The sequence below is a fragment of the Leptonychotes weddellii genome, chromosome 3, assembly GCF_054177405.1.
Source record: "Leptonychotes weddellii isolate Sample4059 chromosome 3, ASM5417740v2, whole genome shotgun sequence".
Taxonomy (NCBI): Eukaryota; Metazoa; Chordata; class Mammalia; order Carnivora; family Phocidae; genus Leptonychotes; species Leptonychotes weddellii.
In genome coordinates this window covers 94,547,876-94,567,708 of record NC_138371.1, presented here as the reverse complement: position 1 = coordinate 94,567,708, position 19,833 = coordinate 94,547,876, and the positions used below count along the sequence as shown (strand labels likewise).

Here is a 19,833-nt window from a genome sequence, read left to right as displayed (position 1 = left end):
CGAAGGCAGTCGCTCAACCGACTGAGCCACCCAGGCGCCCGGAAGATAATCGTATTTAAAGATTTATTTATTTATTTATTTATTTATTTGAGACAGAGAGAATGAGAGACAGAGAGCATGAGAGGGGGGAGGGTCAGAGGGAGAAGCAGACTCCCTGCCGAGCAGGGAGCCCGATGCGGGACTCGATCCCGGGACTCCAGGATCATGACCTGAGCCGAAGGCAGTCGCCTAACCGACTGAGCCACCCAGGCGCCCGGAAGATAATCGTATTTAAATGCCAGGTATATCACTGGGTCTCAATAAATGTTAATTTCCTCAGCTGCTAAGTTTGGCTGTTCCCCATGGCTGTTTGGAGGGGAGGAGAGCAGGAAGGTAGGCCAGGGTAGGAAGAACCTCCCTGTTCTTTGTAAAATGGCCCGAGTCGGGTTTCGGGGGCCACTGAACTATGGTTAGAATTAACTAGAAGAATGTGTATAGATTCTCTGCTCTGAAGGAGGAAGGTGTTTTGCATTTGTTTTGTTCTAAAGGTGCCACTCTACGCAAGTAGCTACTATGATTGTTTCAACCCCTTCATTTCACAAGAGAAGGAAGGAGGCCCAAGTCAAGATGGAATGTTTCTGGATCATCCAACCTGCCAGGGGCAGGGCCAGGTGTGAGCCCAGAACTCTCAGCTCCCAGGCCCAGGACTTGACAGCTTTAGAGTCTGTAGGGGTCATGGGGAGATGGAAAAATGCTCCTTTGTGTTAATTAGAGACTGGTGTTCCTACCTCATTTTTCTCAGGACTCTGTGTCCCTCCGACAGGTCCCTGTGGGATACTCTTCTTGCAGAACTCTCTAGCAAAGAGACACATTGCTTGGGTGTGTTGGTGTTATCTTGGTTGGAGGCCAGAGATGGCCAGCTGGCCTTTCTTCCTACCTTCTGCTTTCACCCAAAGGAATGTCCTTTGGGTACCTTGAGGGACATCTTATCCAGCCCCCTCTTATTGATGGGGAAACTGAGGTCTGGAGCGAGGAACCAACTTGTTAGCATGTGTTCTTGACGTTCTCTTGGAGTGCAAGCCTGTCTTCTCTCAGGAGTGGCTCAAGGATGGTATTTGGTCCTTGGACCATCACATCAGAGTCTCTTGGAGTTCATGGTTCCTCCTGTGATGGAACTGGGTAGGGCAGGAATGTCTTTTCACTAATTGATGCTTAGGTGTACAAGGATTTGTTAGTCACTGTGTTGAGGGCATTGCTGTTCTCCACCTCTTTCTTTCCAGAAACAGAGGATTGGACCTTGCAAGGCAAATGTGGGCCCTGCCAGACTCTTGGCTCTTTGCTTGCAGCTTGGGGACCCCACCTGTGCCTAGCAGAGCACTCTGTGCTCAAGCAGACGTGCGATGTTTTGATCTTTCTCTGCCACTCTAGCCAGTGTTCACGCCCCAGAAGCTTTCATGTGAGTGGTTAGAGGACCCTATGAGTCTTGAATGGGAAGGACTACACATGCTCTGGGAATTCACAGAGGTGGGCAAGACTCGATTTCCTAAAAGATTAGGGGTAGAGAGGCCTAAAATCTCATCTCGCCTTGCTACTGGAAATGTGCTCCATGAACCAGCATCATCTGAAAGCTTGTTAGAAATAAAGAATCTTGGGTCTGCTGCAGGACAACTGAATTAGAACCTGCATCTTAATAAGTTAGCAAGTAATTTACGAACGTATTAAAGTTTTGAAAAGTGCTGATCTCGCCTATCCCCGCCCACCCCACTCCCCTTGTACTATAGGTGAGTAAACTGAGGCCCAGAGAGGCTGTGTGACTTGCCCCAGGTCACAGAGCGGTACTTCAATCTAGTCTCTGTTTTTATATGGTTTTATTATATACCATATAATCTACCCATTTAAAGTACACAATCCATGGTTTTTAATATATTCAACTGAACTTACTAACCACCACCGCCACTAATTTCAGAATACTTTGTCCCTCTTAAAAGAAGCTCTTTACCTGTTAGCAAGCAGTCAGTCTTCATTCTCTCCCTTGTCCCCACCCCTAGCCCAAGGCAGGCACTCTTTGCTTTCTCTCTAAAAAGTTGCCTGTTCTGGATACTTCATGTAAATGGCATTGTACAAATGGTGGCGTTTTGTGACTGACTTCCTTCACTTAGAATGTTTTGTTTTGTTTTTTGAAGATTGTATTTTTCAGTCATCTCTACACCCAACGTGGGGCTCGAACTCACAACCCTGAGATCAAGAGTCGCACACTCCACCAACTGAGCCAGCCAGGCGCCCCTAGTATAATGTTTTCAAGAGCCATCCATGTTGGAGCATGAATCAGATCTTTTTCATTGCTGAATAATACTTCACCATGTGGGTGGGCCTCATTTTATTTATCCATTCTGTAGTTGATGGACATTTGGGTAGTGTCCGCCTCTTGGCATATTATGAATAGGCTGCTGTGAGTATTCATGTACAAGTTTTGGTGTGAACCTGTGTTTTCATTTCTCTGGTGAATATATCTAGGAGTGGAATTTCTGGGTCGTATGCGGACTCCGTTTAATTTTTTGAGAACGTGCCAGACTGTTCTCCAGAGCAGTTGTACCACATTGCATTGCTAGCAGCATGCAGGAGGATTCCAGTGCCTTCCCGCCCAGCACTTGTTATTGCCCATCTCTTGGGCGGTGTAAGGATGAGGTGGTGGCCACTGTTGGCTGCCTTCTGGCATCACACGGACGGGCAACCTCAAGGCGTGGCTGCAGCCGGGCCACAGGAGCGAACTAAAGCCAGAGGCTCGAACACCGTGAGAATTCTCTGATTCTCCTCGCTCTTCTTCTCTGGGGATCTGCCTTATGCTCTCTCTGCCTCCCAGATTCCCCGCTCCCATAGCCAGAGGGCAGACGCGGAGACCACCAAGAGCTCCCGAGAACATAGATCCTCAGCCCGGCCGCGCAGAGGGGCTGGCGCTGTCATCCCCAGCCTCTGGTTTGGCATTCCCAGGGGAGCCTTTGGCCTGACTGGGTCCCATGCTCCCCTGGCCGGGTTGTGGCCCTTGAGTTGGGCCCTGTGTAAGCATGGCTGCTCCCACCCTCTCCTTTTCTCTAACCTCTAAGCAGAGGCTGAGGTGGAGCAGTTCCTGGAGATAGTCCTAGGTGCCTGCTCTTCTGGAAGGCCTGGGGTGAGGGGGAAGAAGAGGCCTAGGTTTTCTTGGGGCTGCATGGACAGGGACTACAAAGTCCTTCATCTTATTAGAGGCTGAGACAGAAAATGGGGCTGCCCAGGGCCAGATGTTGGGGGTCGGAATATGAATGACCAGGAAGTCTGGCTCCTACCTCCAAAATCTTGCCCAATAAAGGGCACGTGAACACCTCAGCCCAGGACGTGGTGCAGGGCAGGGCTCAGAGGGGAGGTGCTCGAGTGAGTCATGGTTCTGACCTTATCTTAAGAGATTGGGTTTTCTACTCTTTACTCTCCTTTGTTCTAGTAATTTATGTTCATACCCTTACCACCTGAGCAGGAGGGTACCTGTTTCTCCATATCCATGCCTGGGCTCTCTGTTGTCAACCTTTTAAACCATCCTAATATGCACACACAAAGTAAGCTCCTTATTTTATTTTTTATTGTTTATTTTATTTTTATCTTTTTCTAAGTAGGCTCCACACTCAGCATGGAGCCGAACATGGGGTTTGAACTCATAACCCTGAGATCAAGACCTGAGCTGAGATCAAGAGTCAGACGCTTAACCAACTGAGCCACCTAGGCACCCTAAGCTCCTTATTTTAATTTGCATTTACTTAATTTCTAATAAATGTTATGGGTGTAACTGAACATCTTTTTATATGTTTATAAGCCTTTACATTTCTTTTACAAAAAACTGGCCATTTATATCCATTGCTCATTTTTCTGTTGCCCTTTTGCTTACTGATCTGCAACAACCATTGTATTAAGTTGGACCATTTGCAGTTACCATTTACTTTATCTTACCGTCAAATTTACCAGTTAATTCAAAATGGGTTGACAGTCTGCAGTTAAATATTGTTCATTTAAATAGATTAAAGATTCAGTTCGGCAGCGTGCCTGGATATAAGCTCAACATACAAAAATTAGTGAATTTTCTATGAACCAACGATAACCAAATAGGAAATAAAATAGGAAAAAGAGATACCATTCCCAGTACTGAGAGCACATCAGACAGTTTTAGAAAATGCTTAGCAAATGTCCCAGGGCCCAGAAGCCTCTGGCTTAGAATCAGCCAGCAGTGCATATGAGCAAGACCATTCCTGGGTCCCACCTAGGTCTACTATTCACAGTTCTGGGTGGAACTTGGGCAACCAGAGCATTTTGGGGAGGGAGAAGAGAATAATTTTAGACTTAAAGTGTCAAAGGGGGACATTAAGAGGTACAAAGTGTAAAAAATAGTACCAAGATTCTTACATACCTTTTGCCCAGCTTCCCATAATGTTAACATCATATATAAACATGGTATAATGATTGAAACCAGGTACTTACGTTGGTGTGATGCTCTTAACCTCTACTACAGTCTTGCATTTTACTGGTGTCTCCAGTGCTGCCCCTGTTCTGCTCTAGGATCCAAGCCAGGATCTCACATGGCATTTAAAAAAATGTTTATTTATTTGGGGGGGGTGGGGTTGGGGGGGCGGGGGAGAGGGAGAGAAGCTGACTCCCTGCTGAGCACAGTCCCCAACGTCACTGACTCGATCTCACGACCCTGAGATCACCACCTGAGCCGAATAAAGAGTCGGACACTTAAACTGAGCCACCCAGGTGCCCCTCACATGGCATTTTGTTGTCATGTCCCCTTAGCCCCCTGCAGTTGGTAACAGTCCCTTAGTCTTCCCTTGTCTTCCATGACCTTCAGACTTAAAGAGTGCTTACTGGTTAGTTATTTGATAGAATACCCTCAATTTTGGTTGTCTGATGTTTTTAAGTAATGCGATTGAGGTTTTGCATTTTTGGCAAGAATGCCACAGAAGTGACATTGTGCCCCTGCTAGTGCTAATATTAGGGGCTCACGATGCTGATTTGTCTCATTGCGGGTGGTGCTGACCTTGATGAGTTAGGGGTGTCTGCCAGGTTTCTCTGCTGCAAAGCTGATATTTTTCCCTTTGTAATTAATAAATACCTTGGGGGGCGCCTGGGTGGCTCGGTCGTTAAGCGTCTGCCTTCGGCTCAGGTCATGACCCCAGGGTCCTGGGTTTGAGCCCTGCATCGGGCTCCCGCTCGGTGGGAAGCCTGCTTCTCCCTCTCCCACTCCCCCTGCTTGTGTTCCCTCTCTCGGTGTGTCTGTCAAATAAATAAGTAAAATCTTAAAAAAAAAAAAAATAAATAAATAAATATCTTGGGATGGGGGAGATGATCTGATATGCTGATGTCTTGATTATCTTCAAACTTCTGCCCACTGTTGTAGCATCCACTAGTTGATCATTTTTGTACCAGTTCTTACTGTAGCATTTGCCTAATCATGATTTTCTATTTCCTTCTTTCTACATTAATTGGAATGCTACTATAAGGAGCCTTTTCTTCTTTACCATTACTTTATGCATTCACTTATTATATCAGTATGGACTTGTGGATATTTTATTCTGTGTTAGAACTTAACATCATTGTTTCTCTGTTCTTACCCAGTTTAGTCCAGCCTCTGTGTCACTTTGACACGCCTCTTGTCCTTTTTCTGAGCCTGTCCTCGTTTTGGGCACTCGCAAGATGCCGAAGACAAGATGAGCATCTTGCATTTTCCCTGCTCCAGCCCTGGGAGCAGTCCCTTTTCTGAAGAGTTTCTAGGACATGGAGACCTTTACTTCTGTACATACACACACATACTTACTATATGCATGTAAGGGATCCATTGTGTGCTGGGCATGGTGCCCAGTCCCTGACATAAGTGGCTATGAGGAGGTTAAGTGCCCTGCCCAAGGTCACACAGGCGGCAGGCCATCATGATCAAGACTTGGGTGTGTGGATGGCAAAGCCTTTCCGTGGAGACCTGCCTTGTGTCGAGTGCTCCGTGTCGACACACTTGCATGATGCCGCACATGGGCGGGTGACGAGACAAACTACGTGCTGGACCCAGTGTGTGCGGAGTTCTGCTTCCTCCACCTGCCATTATTGCAGTGCTGGTGGAATCCAGTGCTCCCTCCTCGGAGGTGATGATGGCCTCCATTATGTTTTATGTGGCATTAATTACCCAAAGCAGTAACTGTTGGAAAGTAAACAACCTTTAAATCTTGGCTGGCCCGGGCAATTGCCTCCTGTTCTTGGGAACACTGTGATCTGGGCAGGAGGCCCTGCGCTGGGTTCCGCTCACTGGGCAGAGCCGCTCAGCGGGAGCACCTGGTAGGCAGGGCTCCGGAGGAGGCAAGCAGGGCCGGGCTTGCTCGGGGCAGCACCCGGGTGGCGGTAGCTCTGTCCCCCGCCCTCTCTCCCCCAGACAGCCGGGAAGAGACTCAGGTAGCCCTGGTGGAGTCGTCCCAGGGTATGTCCCAGTTGGGTTGCTTCCTGACTGTGTGACCTCGGGTGGCCTTGGGTGGCCCGGTTACTGGGAGCTGTTGTGAGGGCCGGAGGGGCCCATCTGTGCTGCAGCACTGAGTGCCGTGGGAAGTGCGGGGATGGAGCTGAGAGCCTGAGATGGGGGCCGGCAACAGTGCAGCGCTTACTGCATGCCAGGCTGGAGGTATGTTCTCTCATTTACTCGCACAACCATCCTGCACAGGACCGTTGGCAGACATAGGGGGGAAGGTGCAGGGAGGTTCAAGAACTTGCTAGGACACGGGAGGATCTAGGCTCAACTCCAGGGCATCTGACCTGATCCCAACCGCCCTCCCTTCTCTTGTCCTGGGCCAGGCCACAGGCTGCTGAGTCTTTGCCATTAACTTGCAGTGTCACCTGGGGCACATCAGTACCTCTCTGGGCTTTGGTATCCTCACCTCTAAAATGGGCACAGTCATACTGTCCTGTGGATTCTCAGGGTGGTCTCGCAGAGAGACGCCGGGTGGAAGGAACCTCCCTGTGTCTGCCCTCATCTCTATGTGTTCGGTGTTCTGCTTATTGGATGAAGACTGTTTTCCCCAAATGCCTACCTGTTTGGTTGGGTTTTGGGTCCTGGCCTGACACTGGAAGAAAAACTACCGATCATTGTCACTGTGGACATCTGTTAGGTGCCTGGAACAGTATGAGGCACTCCCTACTCTTTGTTTTATGTGTTTTTCAAGTTCACGTGTCCTATCTTCCCAGTCCTCAACAAAGTTAATGCTGAAGATATATGGAATTTAAGAGGGAAGGGTCCTTTTCTATCAACTGTGAGATGCATTATATTAGGCTCAAATAAAAAGGGGATGTGTAGAACATTTAAAAAAAAAGCGCAGTCACATTGTGTGCATATTATTCAGCAACTTTTTAATGGGGCATTTATATAATAGACTGGGTGTATCTTCAGTATTGATGGGTATTGTCGAAATGTCCGGTAGGCTGGTGACGTAGGATGTCCCACCTCCAGCATGTGTGAGGGCCTAGCCCCGTGTTTTGTCCTTTTGGGATGCTGGCAGTCAAAGTTTTGCCAGTCTGATAGATGAAACTGGCATTACATTATTGCCACTTGGCATTTCTTTGACCATTTAGGGAGGCTGGCATCTCTTCATGCTCTTCTTGGTTTGGCTGACTAGTTCTAGCTCTATTAACCGCTTTAGGGAATTTAATACCAAATTCTGGCACCCTTAATTACAAGCCTGTCACACACCAGTACTGTACACACACCCACACACACACACCCACACCCACCCCCACCCACCCACCCACCCACCCAGTGCAGGAAAACCAGTCGTTGACCTCTCCTTCAGAGCTTCCAGTCTAGTTGATGAGCTCTGATTGAGGCATCATGCAAGAAAGTCAAGGGGCAAAGCTGCAAAGCATCAAAAGAAGTTGGGAGGGAGGAAGAGGTCAGCAGAAAAGGTGAATGTTACATAAAAATTCAGATTTCAATGTCTTTAAATAAAGTTTTATTGGAACACAGCTACACGCATTCATTCACATGTTTATGGCTGCTTCCTGGTTACAGTGGCAGAGTCAGGAGTTGTGACAGATATCTTATGGCCCACAAGGCCGAACATAGTTACTATCTGGCCCTTCAGGGAGAAAGCTGGCTGATGTCTGGGCTAGAAGGTGTTAGAAATTATGGCTTGTGGGGCACCTGGGTGGCTCAGTCGTTAAGCGTCTGCCTTCAGCTCAGGTCGTGATCCCAGGGTCCTGGGATCGAGCCCCACATCAGGCTCCTTGCTCAGCGGGAAGCCTGCTTCTCCCTCTCCCACTCCCCCTGCTTGTGTTCTCTCTCTTGCTGTCTCTCTCTGTCAAAAAATAAATAAAAAATCTTAAAAAAAAAAAAAAAAGCACTGTTGTCATTATTATAAAAAAAAAAAGAAAAAGAAATTATGGCTTGTGAGGGAAGAGGGAGAAAACGAAGGTCTGTTGAGCACTTGTCTGGACCGGGTGCAATGTCAAGTGCCATACATCCCTTCTTTGGAAAAGAAGTTCCTCTTCTATGCCATACGGTCCTTGCCCTCCTTCCTCCATTTCTGCTACTGCTGGTGTGAGGTGGAGGTGAGGAAGGGCAAAGGGGCTGAGGCTGGGCACAGTCCTAAGGTTGGGGTAGAGGGAAGATTCTACACCCTTGGGAATGGCATCAGGGCCCATTGGCAGGGTCCAAACCATTCTTCAGGATGTGGCCCAGCTCCTTACTGAGCCAGCTGAGGGACCCCCACGGCTCCCTGAGGACTAAAGCTGGAATGCCAAGGTGGGAGGGGTCATCAGGGCTCTGCTGGGGAGGGTGGGGAGGGAGATGTGGAGCCTGTGACCACCCCTGGTCCAGCTCACGCCACTCCTGGCACCTCAGCTCCTCTGGGCTAGGCTGGCCTGGTGGCCACCTGCTGAGGGCTAGTTCATACCTTCAAGTACTGACCCTGGGGCTCCTTCCCGTTGGCTTTTAAAAGGCCTTGAACAGCCTCCAACATAGAGGATGGGGCCGGGGATGTTGGAGGGAATTGCCCTGAAGGCTTTGGGGGGGGCTGTAGAAGGACCACCACTAGCTGGTAGGCACTGGTGTGGAGTGGTGTCTGCCAGTGTTCTCACCACTGGGAGGTTCGAGATCCAGCCCAAGACCTGTGCACCACTCGCTGCTGGGTGTTCCTTCAATCCTCCAGCAGCCCCCTGCCTTAAGCACGGATATTGTCCACATTTTGGAGATGTGGAAACTGAGGCTCACAAATGGAGCGATTTGCTGGTGGGTCAGTGGTGGGTCCAGCTATGAACCCAGACTCCAAACCTGGGTGCTAACCAGCTTCCCTAGGTGGTTTTGGGAGCATGCAGAAGAACGCTGGGAGGTGCATATCTCTAATTTTTCAGTTACTATTTATTTATGGTAAGTGATTATGATTTTCTGTACGCAGGTATGGTACACACTTTTAAGAACTAAAAAGGGGGTTGATTAAATAAATTGGCTCATCACTTACAGGCAGTTTATTCGAGTCCCAAAATTGTGGGGGGGGGGTGTGTGTAAATGAGTGTGGTGAAGGCTCTCCCCGCTAGCATCTCCGAACACCCTCTACCCAGCACGTCACTGGTATGAAGGAGGTGGCAGTGGGGGGTGTGTGGTGACTGCTCAGTAATGGAGTCCAAAGGACCCTCCCTCTCAGGTGGGGCTGGGGAGTCAGAACACACACAACCCTAATGCAATGCACATGACAGCCGGCTGCAAGTGTTCTTCCTTCACTCAATCGTGTGTGTGTGTATGAATTTCAGATTGATTGAATGCTACAGAGAATTAGAGAACAAATACTCATGTGCCGAACACAGTTTTCAACCTTGCCAAATTTGCTTCTGATTTTACCTCTTTCTAAAGCCTTTCCGCCCTCCTCAGAAGCAAAACCATTTGTGAAGTTGATGTTGGTTTGAAATGTTGGTGTTGGTTTGAATCTCCATGCAGATTCTTAACTTTTTTACTTCCTTGTGTAATTAACCATAAAAACTAACAGCATCATTTTCTTTTGTCTTCAGAGTTTATATCTAAGTAGTTTCTTATGTGTCACCTTGAACCTTTCTTTAAAAATTTATTTATTTTAAAATAATCTTTACACCCAGCGTAGGGCTCGAACTTACAACCCTGAGATGAAGAGCCGCATGCTCTACCGACTGAACCAGCAAGGCGTCCTTACCATGTACCTTTTTTGCTTAATATTACGACTCTGAGATTTCTCCGTGTTGGTATGTGTCTCTAAAGTGCTCATTTTAAGTGCTGTGTGCAGTTAGAATGAAACTCATTCTAAGTCAAATAAAAGAATTAACATATCTCATTTCCTGGTGCTGGATATATAGGTTGTTGACAGGTGTTCCCCATAATGAGCGATGCCGAAGTGAGCAATTTTCTAACATACATCAAGTGCTTCTTTAGGATATGCCTCTAGACTAGGATTTGCCTGACTGAAGGGTTTGTATATCCTTAATGAAACTCTGTTTTGCCAGACTTCTCCAAAATGGTTATATCAATATAATACTAATATCAACAACGTCTGAGAGTACCCATTCTCTACATTGTAATCAACGCTTGATATTGTCAGACTGTAGTTTTTACCCCTCCAGTGGATGTAAGATGGTATCTTACCTTACTTTGCATTATCCTGCATACTTGTAGAGACCAGCGTCTTCTTGTGTGTATATTGATCATTTTCTTTTTCCATAGGGTGATCATTATGGCCCAGTTTTCCAGGTCAGTCCCCACTTAAAAAGACTGTGTAATTATTAATAGCACCCCTGTCATTTCCTTCCTTCCTTCCTTCCTTCCTTCCTTCCTTCCTTCCTTAAAGATTTTATTTATTTATTTGTCAGAGAGAGAGAGCATGAGCACAAGCGGGGGAGTGACAGGCAGAGGGAGAAGCAGGCTCCCTGCTGAGCAAGGAGCCCAAAGCAGGACTCCATCCATGATCATGACCTGAGCCGAAGGCAGATGCTTAACTGACTGAGCCATCCAGGCGTCCCTCTTTTTTTTTTTTTTAAAGATTTTATTTATTTATCTGAGGTGGGGAGAGAGCACGCGAGTGGGGGGAGGAGCAGAGGGAGGGGGACAAGCAGACTCCGTACTGAGCATGAGCCTGATGCAGGGCTTGATCCCACAATCCTGAGATCACGACCTGAGCCGAAACCAAGAGTTGGACGCTCAACCAACTGAGCCACCCAGGCACCCCTGGCATTTTCAAAAGTGTTTCAATATAAATTTTAACATCGTTTTCTTTGTGATATAAAGGACATAGTTTTTCCTTTGTGTATTTGTGTCTACTTTAAAAAACCCTTTCCTACTGCACAGTCATGAAAGAGTCTCATATTTTCTTTTGAAATGTTAAGGTTTTGCTTTTATTTTATGGTTTTCATTCACCTAGAATTAATTTATTACATATGATGTGAGGTAGGAATGTGTTTTTTCCATATGGATAACCAGTTATCCCACACTCTTAAAAAGTCTGTGTTTTTTCTCAACTGTCATAGATCAAGTTTCCAAGTATCTAAAAGTCTATTTCTGGGTTCTTTATTCTTTTTGTCTGTTTCCATGTCAAAAATGATACGGTTTTAGGTACTGTAACCATGTATCTTCGCAGTATTTTAAATGGAGTAGGAATATGTGTTTCAGGGAGACTGGTTTATCATGAGGAAACAGATATCAGACCTTATGCCACAATGTGGTTACATGTCCATCAGACTTGGAAGGTGCATCTTGCTTCAGGGGAACTGAAGTCACAGGGTATTAGGGATTTGAGCCTTAAGGGAAGGGAAGGGGAGGGGAGGGGGGAGGGTTTAAGTGTGTGGGAGAGGGTCATCAAATAAGATGAATATGAAGAAATTCAGGAGGAAATGTAATAGATGGACTCCTTGAATGTTAGAACCATAAGGGACCTTTGAAGCCACCGGAGACTGTGTGGAGTAGTTCAGCTAAGTGATCAGTCTTTGGAGTCTGACAGATCCAGGTTTGATCTTCACCAAGACTCTTAACCTCTCTGGATCTTAATTTTAATTTCCTCATCTATAACATGAGGACAATAATGGCTTTTCCTCATAGGACTCTTGAGAGGACTAAATCAAGTAGTGCACATAACGGGCTTGAAAATGTCCTGGCACGGAGCTGTACAGAAACTAAATGGTAGTTACTTACTACCCTATTTCCTTGATTCTAGGGCCGACTTCTTTTTCTTTTGCCACATTTTACAATTCTGAAATTAGAACAGGCTTTCCTATCATTTCCTGTAGTACTTGTTTTTCTTCCCAGATTGTTGTTTAGAATGTGGGAAACAGAATATTTTTTATAGGATTTTTTTTTTAAAGATTTTATTTATTTGAGAGAACATGAGCGGGGCGGGCAGAGGGAGAGAGAGAAGAGGACTCCCCACTGAGCAGGGAGCCCGATGCGGGGCTCGATCCCAGGACCCCGGGATCATGACCTGAACTGAAGGCAGATTCTTAACTGACTAAGCCACTCAGGCGCCCCGGGAAACTGAATATTTTATAGACTAGGAAATGGAGCCAAAATGCTATATCCAGGATCACCCAGCAAGTTGATTTGGTCATCCTAGGAATCTGCTATTCCTAGAGAGAAGAAGGAAGGAGAAAAAACCCATCTTCACTTGGGATGGGGATGGTTTATATGCAATGAGACGCTGTAGGCAAACTTTAGTTAGGGTGCGAAATGGAACCTGATGCCTTCCAGAAGAGAGAAGTTGAGAGAGAATCATGTAGAACTACAGATGTCCTTTGCCCAGCAAATGATACCCACCAGGTAGGATGTGGTAGGTTCTGGAAACAGATTTAGTTTCTGCTCCTGGCTCTGCCACTTCTAGGTGTGCAAGCTTGCCCAAGTCGGGTAATCTCTCTGAACCTCTGCCTCCTTCTCTCAGTGGGGCTCATGATCCTAGGCTGCCCCGGTCACAAGCTGTTGACTTACACTGAGCTTCGGGTGAGTTAATCCGGAGCAGGACTTTGCCATTATGTAAGCACCCAGTGAATGGAAGCTGCTGGTTCTTGCTCCCCAGAGGCACGCCTCTCCCCTCCCACCACCTTGCCTCAGTTTTGCTTGGGATTACTCATTCATTCACCCCCTCCCCTACAGAAATCCTGCACACTCTTCAAAGTCCATCTTCAATGTTATCTCCTGATTCAGACCTTTTGTCACCCTTCCCACCCTCCCCATTCTCTGTGAGTATTGCCCAACTTTGGATCTCTCTTGTCTCTTAGGGAGATTTTTCAAATCCTGCCTTGTATAAGTGCTTTTCCTGTGTGGTATGATATAGCCCCGAAGACTGCTGACCTTTGAGGGCAAAAGTGTGTCTTAGTTTTGCAAACCCTACAGTCATAGCACAGAACAGTATTGTAAAGAATATGAAATCACAGTTAAGCACTCGCTGAGTACCTGCTGTGTGTCAAACAGTGCAGTGGTAAGCGGAACAGATAGACTCTGTGCCTTCCCAGAGCCCACTTCCATGGCTCCCACCCCTGTCTCGAAACGATGCTGGCCAAGCAGAGAGGTGCCCCTGTGCCCCCGGTCAGTTTTGTGACCTTGCTCATCAGTGTGTGTGACCACAGACCATGGCCTTCTGACGGCACCACACTGTGTGTGAGCTGGGCTTGGGGAGGTTGGCCTGGCCCCAGTGTTGGCATCGAGGCAGCCATGGGAGGGAGGGGCTCCAGAGCGTGTGTGTGCAGGACGAAGGGACAAGGGCGGGAGATTGGAGAGGCGCTGGAGAACCGCATGGGTCAGGTCTCTGCAGCAGGTGGAGGAGGCCGTAGCCCCGGGCCTAGGGCCCCCACTTAACTAGCACTGATTCCAAACTCTATGTTCAGGCCCAAGAAAGTGCCCTGGATGGGGCAGGAGGAGCCTCTGGGTTGCACGAACTGGGGCTGCCCTGCAGAGCCGGGGGCCAGTATTAATTGGGTCCTGGGGTGCCCGTAAGCCCATGGTGATGACCACTTGGGCCTCAGGCCTCATGCCAGAGCCGGCTACATTTTTCCTTGGAGAAGGAGGAGGAGACTGGAAAAACCAGTTAGGGTGTGTGAGGCTCCATTTTATGTTGCTGTTAAGGGAATGTTGGCTCAGGAGCCCGGAAATGTCTGTTAAAAATCTGGCTTTTTCCGAAAGCTAGAAGTGTTGGTTAGGTCAGCAAGACCCTTCTATGCGTTGCATCTTGTGAGCTGGCAAGTGGGCAGGCCAAGAGTTTGGGGTTTGCGCCTCCTCCCTCTGACGGGAAGGGTGCCCAGCACAGGGTCCTGAGGGGGGCGAGGGCTTGGTGCAGCCTTGTGTCTGCTGGGCCTGTCACAGGGGCTGGTAGAAGCTGGGAAGGGCACTGGCTGAGTGGGTATTCCTGCACGTGGCCAACCTCATTTTCAGGCTGGGTGGGAGCCATGGGGACGAGCTCTGTGACACACAGCCCTGTGTCCATTCCGCTCTTCTCCAAGTCCCTAGGATTCACGTGGCGTTTTGCAGGAGTTGTCGACCAATATTTGGAATAAATGATTTAATTGCATGTTCTTCGCGCATTCTATTATTCATCGCAGGGAGGAGTATATTAGCTTCCTGTGGCTGCTTTCAGAAATTACTACAAACGTGTTGGCTTAACACAAAACACCAGAAGTTTATTCTCCCATAGTTCCGGAGGCTAGAAGTCGGAAATCCGGTAGGGCCCTGCTGCTTGGCAGGGCTTTAGGGGAGAATCCATTCTCTGCATCTTCAGCTTCTGGGGGCTCCAGGTGTTCCTTGGCTTGTGTCCCTCCAATCTCTGCTGATCACATTGCCTCCTCTCTATATCCCCTGTGTGTCTCTTACAAGGACACTTGTCATAAGATTTAGGGACCTCCAGATAATCCAGGGATATCTCCTCATCTCAGTATCTTTAACTGCATCTGCAAAGACACTTTTTCCAAATACAAGATAACATTCACAGGTTCTAGAGATGATAATATGGACGAATCTTTTTGGGGAGTGGGCAGCATTCCACCCACCACAGGGGGTCTTAGTATTTTTCTAATCATGGCTGTTTTCGCTATTTTAAAACTGCTAGCCACTGGGTTTGTGCTGTTCCTGATTTGTTGTTTGCATTTAAGTTTCATTCATATATATGGGTGTGTGTATGTATACATATAAATACACATACATATGTGTATATATATATATAGGGAGAGAGAGATTTTAATATATGTAGATTTCCCTTTTCCCCGATTTTGGTTTCAGAGAGTCCTTCCCTATTGTCTGATATGTATGATTCATGTTTGCATAAAACCTTGAGAAAGTTGACTTCAGTCCAATGGTAACTTGTTTCGATATTTGCTGTGAGGTGAGTACCTGCAAAACCCAGGGAGCTCCGTGTTAGGCCTGTAGTGGAGTGAACCGCACTGTGTCATGGGCAGCCTCCTGGTTTCCATGATGTACCGTACTTACCTTGGCTGCCACCACTGGGGAAACTGGGGGACAGGTATTCGGGTCGTTTCTGTACTATTTTTGTTACTTCTTGTGAGTCTGTCTTTATCTAAAAACTAAAAAAATTTCAATCAGATTAATTCATTCTCATAATTCATCATTAAATCATTCTCTCTTAATTTGTAAAACATCCTTTATTAAGTTGTGAAATATGTATGGGTGTTTTAGAGTTGTGGTTACACTTCTTTAATTTGGGGAAGAATTGACATCATTTGGTAAATGGTCTTCCTGTCTAGGAACGCGATGTATCCTATTTATTCAGACTATATTTTATTTCCTGCTAACACGTGTTGTTTCCTTCGGGTTATTCATAGATGCAGTTCCTAGATTCAGGTTCTCTCTGTTACGACTGATGAGTCTTTTCCCCAGGTATATTCTGTAACCAGCTTGTGCTGGTTCTGTGTCCCTAAATAGAATCCCCCACACCCTTTAAATACATGAAATTCTTTTAACTTGGGAAAATGCTTTTCATTCTGCAATTAGAGACAATGTTTAACAGGCTTTTACTCGTTCCTCTAACCTGCTCTCTTAAAGGGTATGGTCAGTTATTTATTGTAACGTGGATTTGAGTGGGTGGCTGTGTTCTCCATCCAAGTGAATGGGAGGGGGGGGGCGTCCTTTATAAAGAACTGTGAAGTTCTGTTCCATAAATTTAACGTTAACTACCTTTTGTTGAATTCTGTTTCTTTGAAAATTGTAGAGGTGCTGTGTCTCGGGGACACGTGATTCGCTCCCTGGGGTGTCCTAAGCACAGCCAGGTTGGGGGACAGATGGGGGGTGTGCGGCCCAGAGAGCCGTCTGAGTTGGCTGTGGACTGGCTCCTCGCTCTGTCCCTTGGGGCCCTGAGGCCTGGGTGGCCACTGAGGAGGTCAAGAAGGCCACTGTCAGGGTGAACCCCAGGTCTGAAACTCCTCAGAAATGGAAAATGTCCTGTTAACCCCCTTCTAGGTCAGTCTTACGAAATCCGGCTGCTGGAGAATCGGAAGCTGGGAGACTTTCAAGATCTGAACACAAAATATGTCAAGGCAAGGCTGTGGGCCGCCCTCCTTCCTCAGGAGTTGTTGGCGGGGCGGTGGGGGGAGGTGTCTGGGGACCTGGGCTTGCTGGGGGTGGGGTCAGGAGTGCCTGGGAGGTTTGGGGAGAGCTCTGGAGTGGGAGTGGGTTCCTGTTGCGGTCTGAACAGCCAGGGGCAAGCCAGTGGTGCTAAGAGCCGGAGGGGCCTGGGCTGATAGAACGGGCTCTGGGTTGAACAGACTCAGGTTTGAGCCTGGCTTTGCCACTTACTGAACTTTCCTGAGCTTCAGTTGGCTCATCTGCACAAGAAGGTATATAGGTTAGCCGTGTATATAAAGCACTTAGTAATTCTGGAAAAGAGATAGTCCTCATTCTCAGTGTCCTGTTACTGGGGTTCTGAGTGGGGAGAAGCATACAGAGCTTGAGAGCTGGGAAGGAAGGCTCCAGCAGGAGGGGTCTTGGTCTTAAAAGGTGGGAGGTTTGCCCCAGTGGGAGTTTCCTTGGGGGTCCTTCTCGGCCCCGCACTTAGCTGTCCCCCCACCGACCTCTCCTCCCTAGAGCATCATCCGCGTGGTTTTCCACGACCGCCGGCTGCAGTACACAGAGCACCAGCAGCTGGAGGGATGGCGGTGGAGCCGGCCTGGGGACCGGATCCTGGATATTGGTGAGTCTCCTGGGCCATGAGGGGCCCAAGGCACTCTGAGCACGTTGGGGTTCTTCCCGGATGCTGTAGGACTCATGCCTCCATAGGGCACTTTAATACACTCCTGCCCTGGGTGAAGCGCTGTGGGGGCTGGCAGACGTGCCCATGGCACCAGGCCTGCCCTCGGGGGCTTCTAATTCAAAGGCCTACCATCGGGGATTGCTGGGAAGGCTTTGCAGAGGGTTCTGCCTTAAAGGAGTTTGCTCTGTGACAAAGGGAAGCATGGGCATTGCGGAGATGGGCAACAGAAATTGAATTTTGGGGTCTGAGGCATTGGTCTATGCGTAGTCTTTTATCTCGAACCCTGGGAGCCATTGGGTTTTGGAATTCAGACGTTAGAATGACAACTGGGCACGTGGACCCCCTAGTGACAGGTAATGCCTCCCAACAGGCAATCAGGCCCCCTAATATTTCTGCAGTAAGGGTAAAACGTTCACCCAAAATGGGACAAAGACTCTAAATGGCTTCATGGCAGTTCAAGTCGGGCTTGCTGCCAAATGAGTTATGCAAAACTTAGTTTTCAGAACTTTTGGCATTTCAAATTGTGGTTAAGGAATTTGGACCTATAATGAGAGTCCTTCCCGAAATCTTCGGGAGTGGCTGACAATTGCACTTTTGTGTGTGTGTGTGTGTGTGTGTGCAGATATTCCACTGTCTGTTGGTATCTTGGACCCCAGGGCCAGCCCGACCCAGCTGAACGCAGTCGAATTCTTGTGGGACCCTTCGAAGAGAGCCTCTGCGTTCATTCAGGTAAGCGGGAGGGAGGGTGTCCTCGGGGGAAGCCAGAGTTTTGGGGCCTGTATGTTCCTCAAAACAATCCACCCGCGGGGCCCCGACGGGCTCTGTTCTGTGTTGCAGGGATGCACGTTGTAGGGAATGGGGTACAGGAGTGTGGCTCAGTCACAGAGCTGGTTGGTCCCCAGAGCTAGAAAAGGACTTGGCATGTTGTAGAACTCTGTGTGGGTTTTGCTTAACAATATGTAAGCTTGTTAACAAAATAAGTATGTCCTCGCATAGATAATATGTAATAAAATTTTTTTCCAGGAGAGTTTCTATAATTAAATTAATTATTTAGTGATCAAGCACCTGGTGTGGACCCAGGGGGCATGGCGGGGCCGCTGTGCTTCTGGGCTGACACACGCTCTCTCCCTTACTCTATGTCCTTTTCCGAGCCTCTTAGCTTTTCCACCTGTCTTATAAATCAGATAATGAACATAAAGTCATTACTGCAGTGCCTGGTCCATAGCAATTGCTCAGTAAAAGTTAGTGATTTTTTTTTTTTTTTACATAATTACAATATTCTTATTGTATTTTGAAGTTATGATTACAATATTATTGTATTACCACAATAATATATATTATTGCAGTAGTATAGTATTACAATAAGAAATACGTTACCCAGTGCCTTCTTCTGTAGCAGGTGCTGGTAACTTAGAAATGGTTCTAGCCTCCCGGTCCTGCTCCGGGCCTGGCCCAAGTAACCGGGACGCCAGGGCTGCTGGGGACAGAGCTGTGCAGTCTGTGGGCTCTGCCAAGGGGGAGGAGGGAGTGAGGGTGGGGCCGCTGGGGCCGCTGGGGCCCGAGGGCCTGAGCAGTGGCGAGGACGTAGCTGCTCAGGCAGGGCCTCCAAGGTCAAGGGACAAAGGTGGGAAGGCGTGTCCTTTGTAAAGGGGGCACGGGGAGACCATCGCCCTGATGGGAGTGTGGGTGGGAGAGCGGGGAGGCTGAGGCAGGTGTGCACCTGACGAGGCAGGATGGAAACCTACATTTGGCGAGGAGCCCTTGAGGAGTCCAGGGCCTGGCTTCACCCTTCTCCTTGCTACTGGCCCACATTTCCCCTTCCAGGTGCACTGCATCAGCACAGAGTTCACTCCCCGGAAGCACGGTGGCGAGAAGGGGGTGCCTTTCCGGGTGCAGATTGATACATTTAAGCAGAACGAGAATGGGGAGTACACAGAGCACTTGCACTCAGCCAGCTGCCAGATCAAGGTGTTCAAGGTAGGACGTCCTTGCCACGCTGCACACCTGTGGCCGCCGTGCCCGTGGGGTCCCCGCCTGTGCTAGACAGTGACAGCCGCGCAAGCCCGGCGTCGCATGAGCCTGGGCCCCCGAGGAGTGTGAGCCCGCACGTCGTGGGCTGGCGGGGCTGCCCGCTGTGGGCGTCCTGTGTGGGGGCACCTTCTGTCGTGCCCATCACGGGTGGCTGTGCCCAGCTCTACTTTGTAAGACTGCCGGGACTTGCATGTGTTTAGGTTTTCATTTTCTTCCCAAGCACTTTGTAGTTGGCCACAGATTCTGTAGTTGCCCATTAGATTCTCCTTAAAAATCCCGGCAGGAGACCCCGTGCGGGAGTCCTGGCCCCAGATGTTCTTATGGAGGGCCCGAGGCCGTAGAGCTCCCTGTGTCGCGGCCTCCTGCTGGAGAAGGAAACACGTTTGGAGGCATCTCCTCTCTTTTCCTTCCTGCCTGTGTCCCCCCCCCCGCCCCCCTGCAGTTGCCTGTTCACTACTTTTCATCTCAGCTGTCTGGACTGATGCATCTTAGACATGGTCGGTGGCTGGTGCTGCAGCCCAGGGTCCTGCGTGACCTGGGGAGATGCAGGGTCGCAGCAGAGCCTGTGGCGTCCGCAGGG

General features: G+C 48.5%; 1 protein-coding gene across 1 annotated transcript in view; it reads left to right on the top strand.

The window, feature by feature from the left end:
* The window catches only part of TFCP2L1 (transcription factor CP2 like 1), a 59,449-nt gene that overhangs the window by 12,634 nt on the left and 26,982 nt on the right, over window positions 1–19,833 (top strand). The window contains exons 3-6 of the mRNA XM_006735958.3: window positions 16,433–16,509; window positions 17,057–17,162; window positions 17,845–17,951; window positions 19,047–19,199. Coding sequence (XP_006736021.1) covers window positions 16,433–16,509; window positions 17,057–17,162; window positions 17,845–17,951; window positions 19,047–19,199 — 443 coding nt within the window. The remainder of the gene's footprint in view (window positions 1–16,432; window positions 16,510–17,056; window positions 17,163–17,844; window positions 17,952–19,046; window positions 19,200–19,833) is intronic.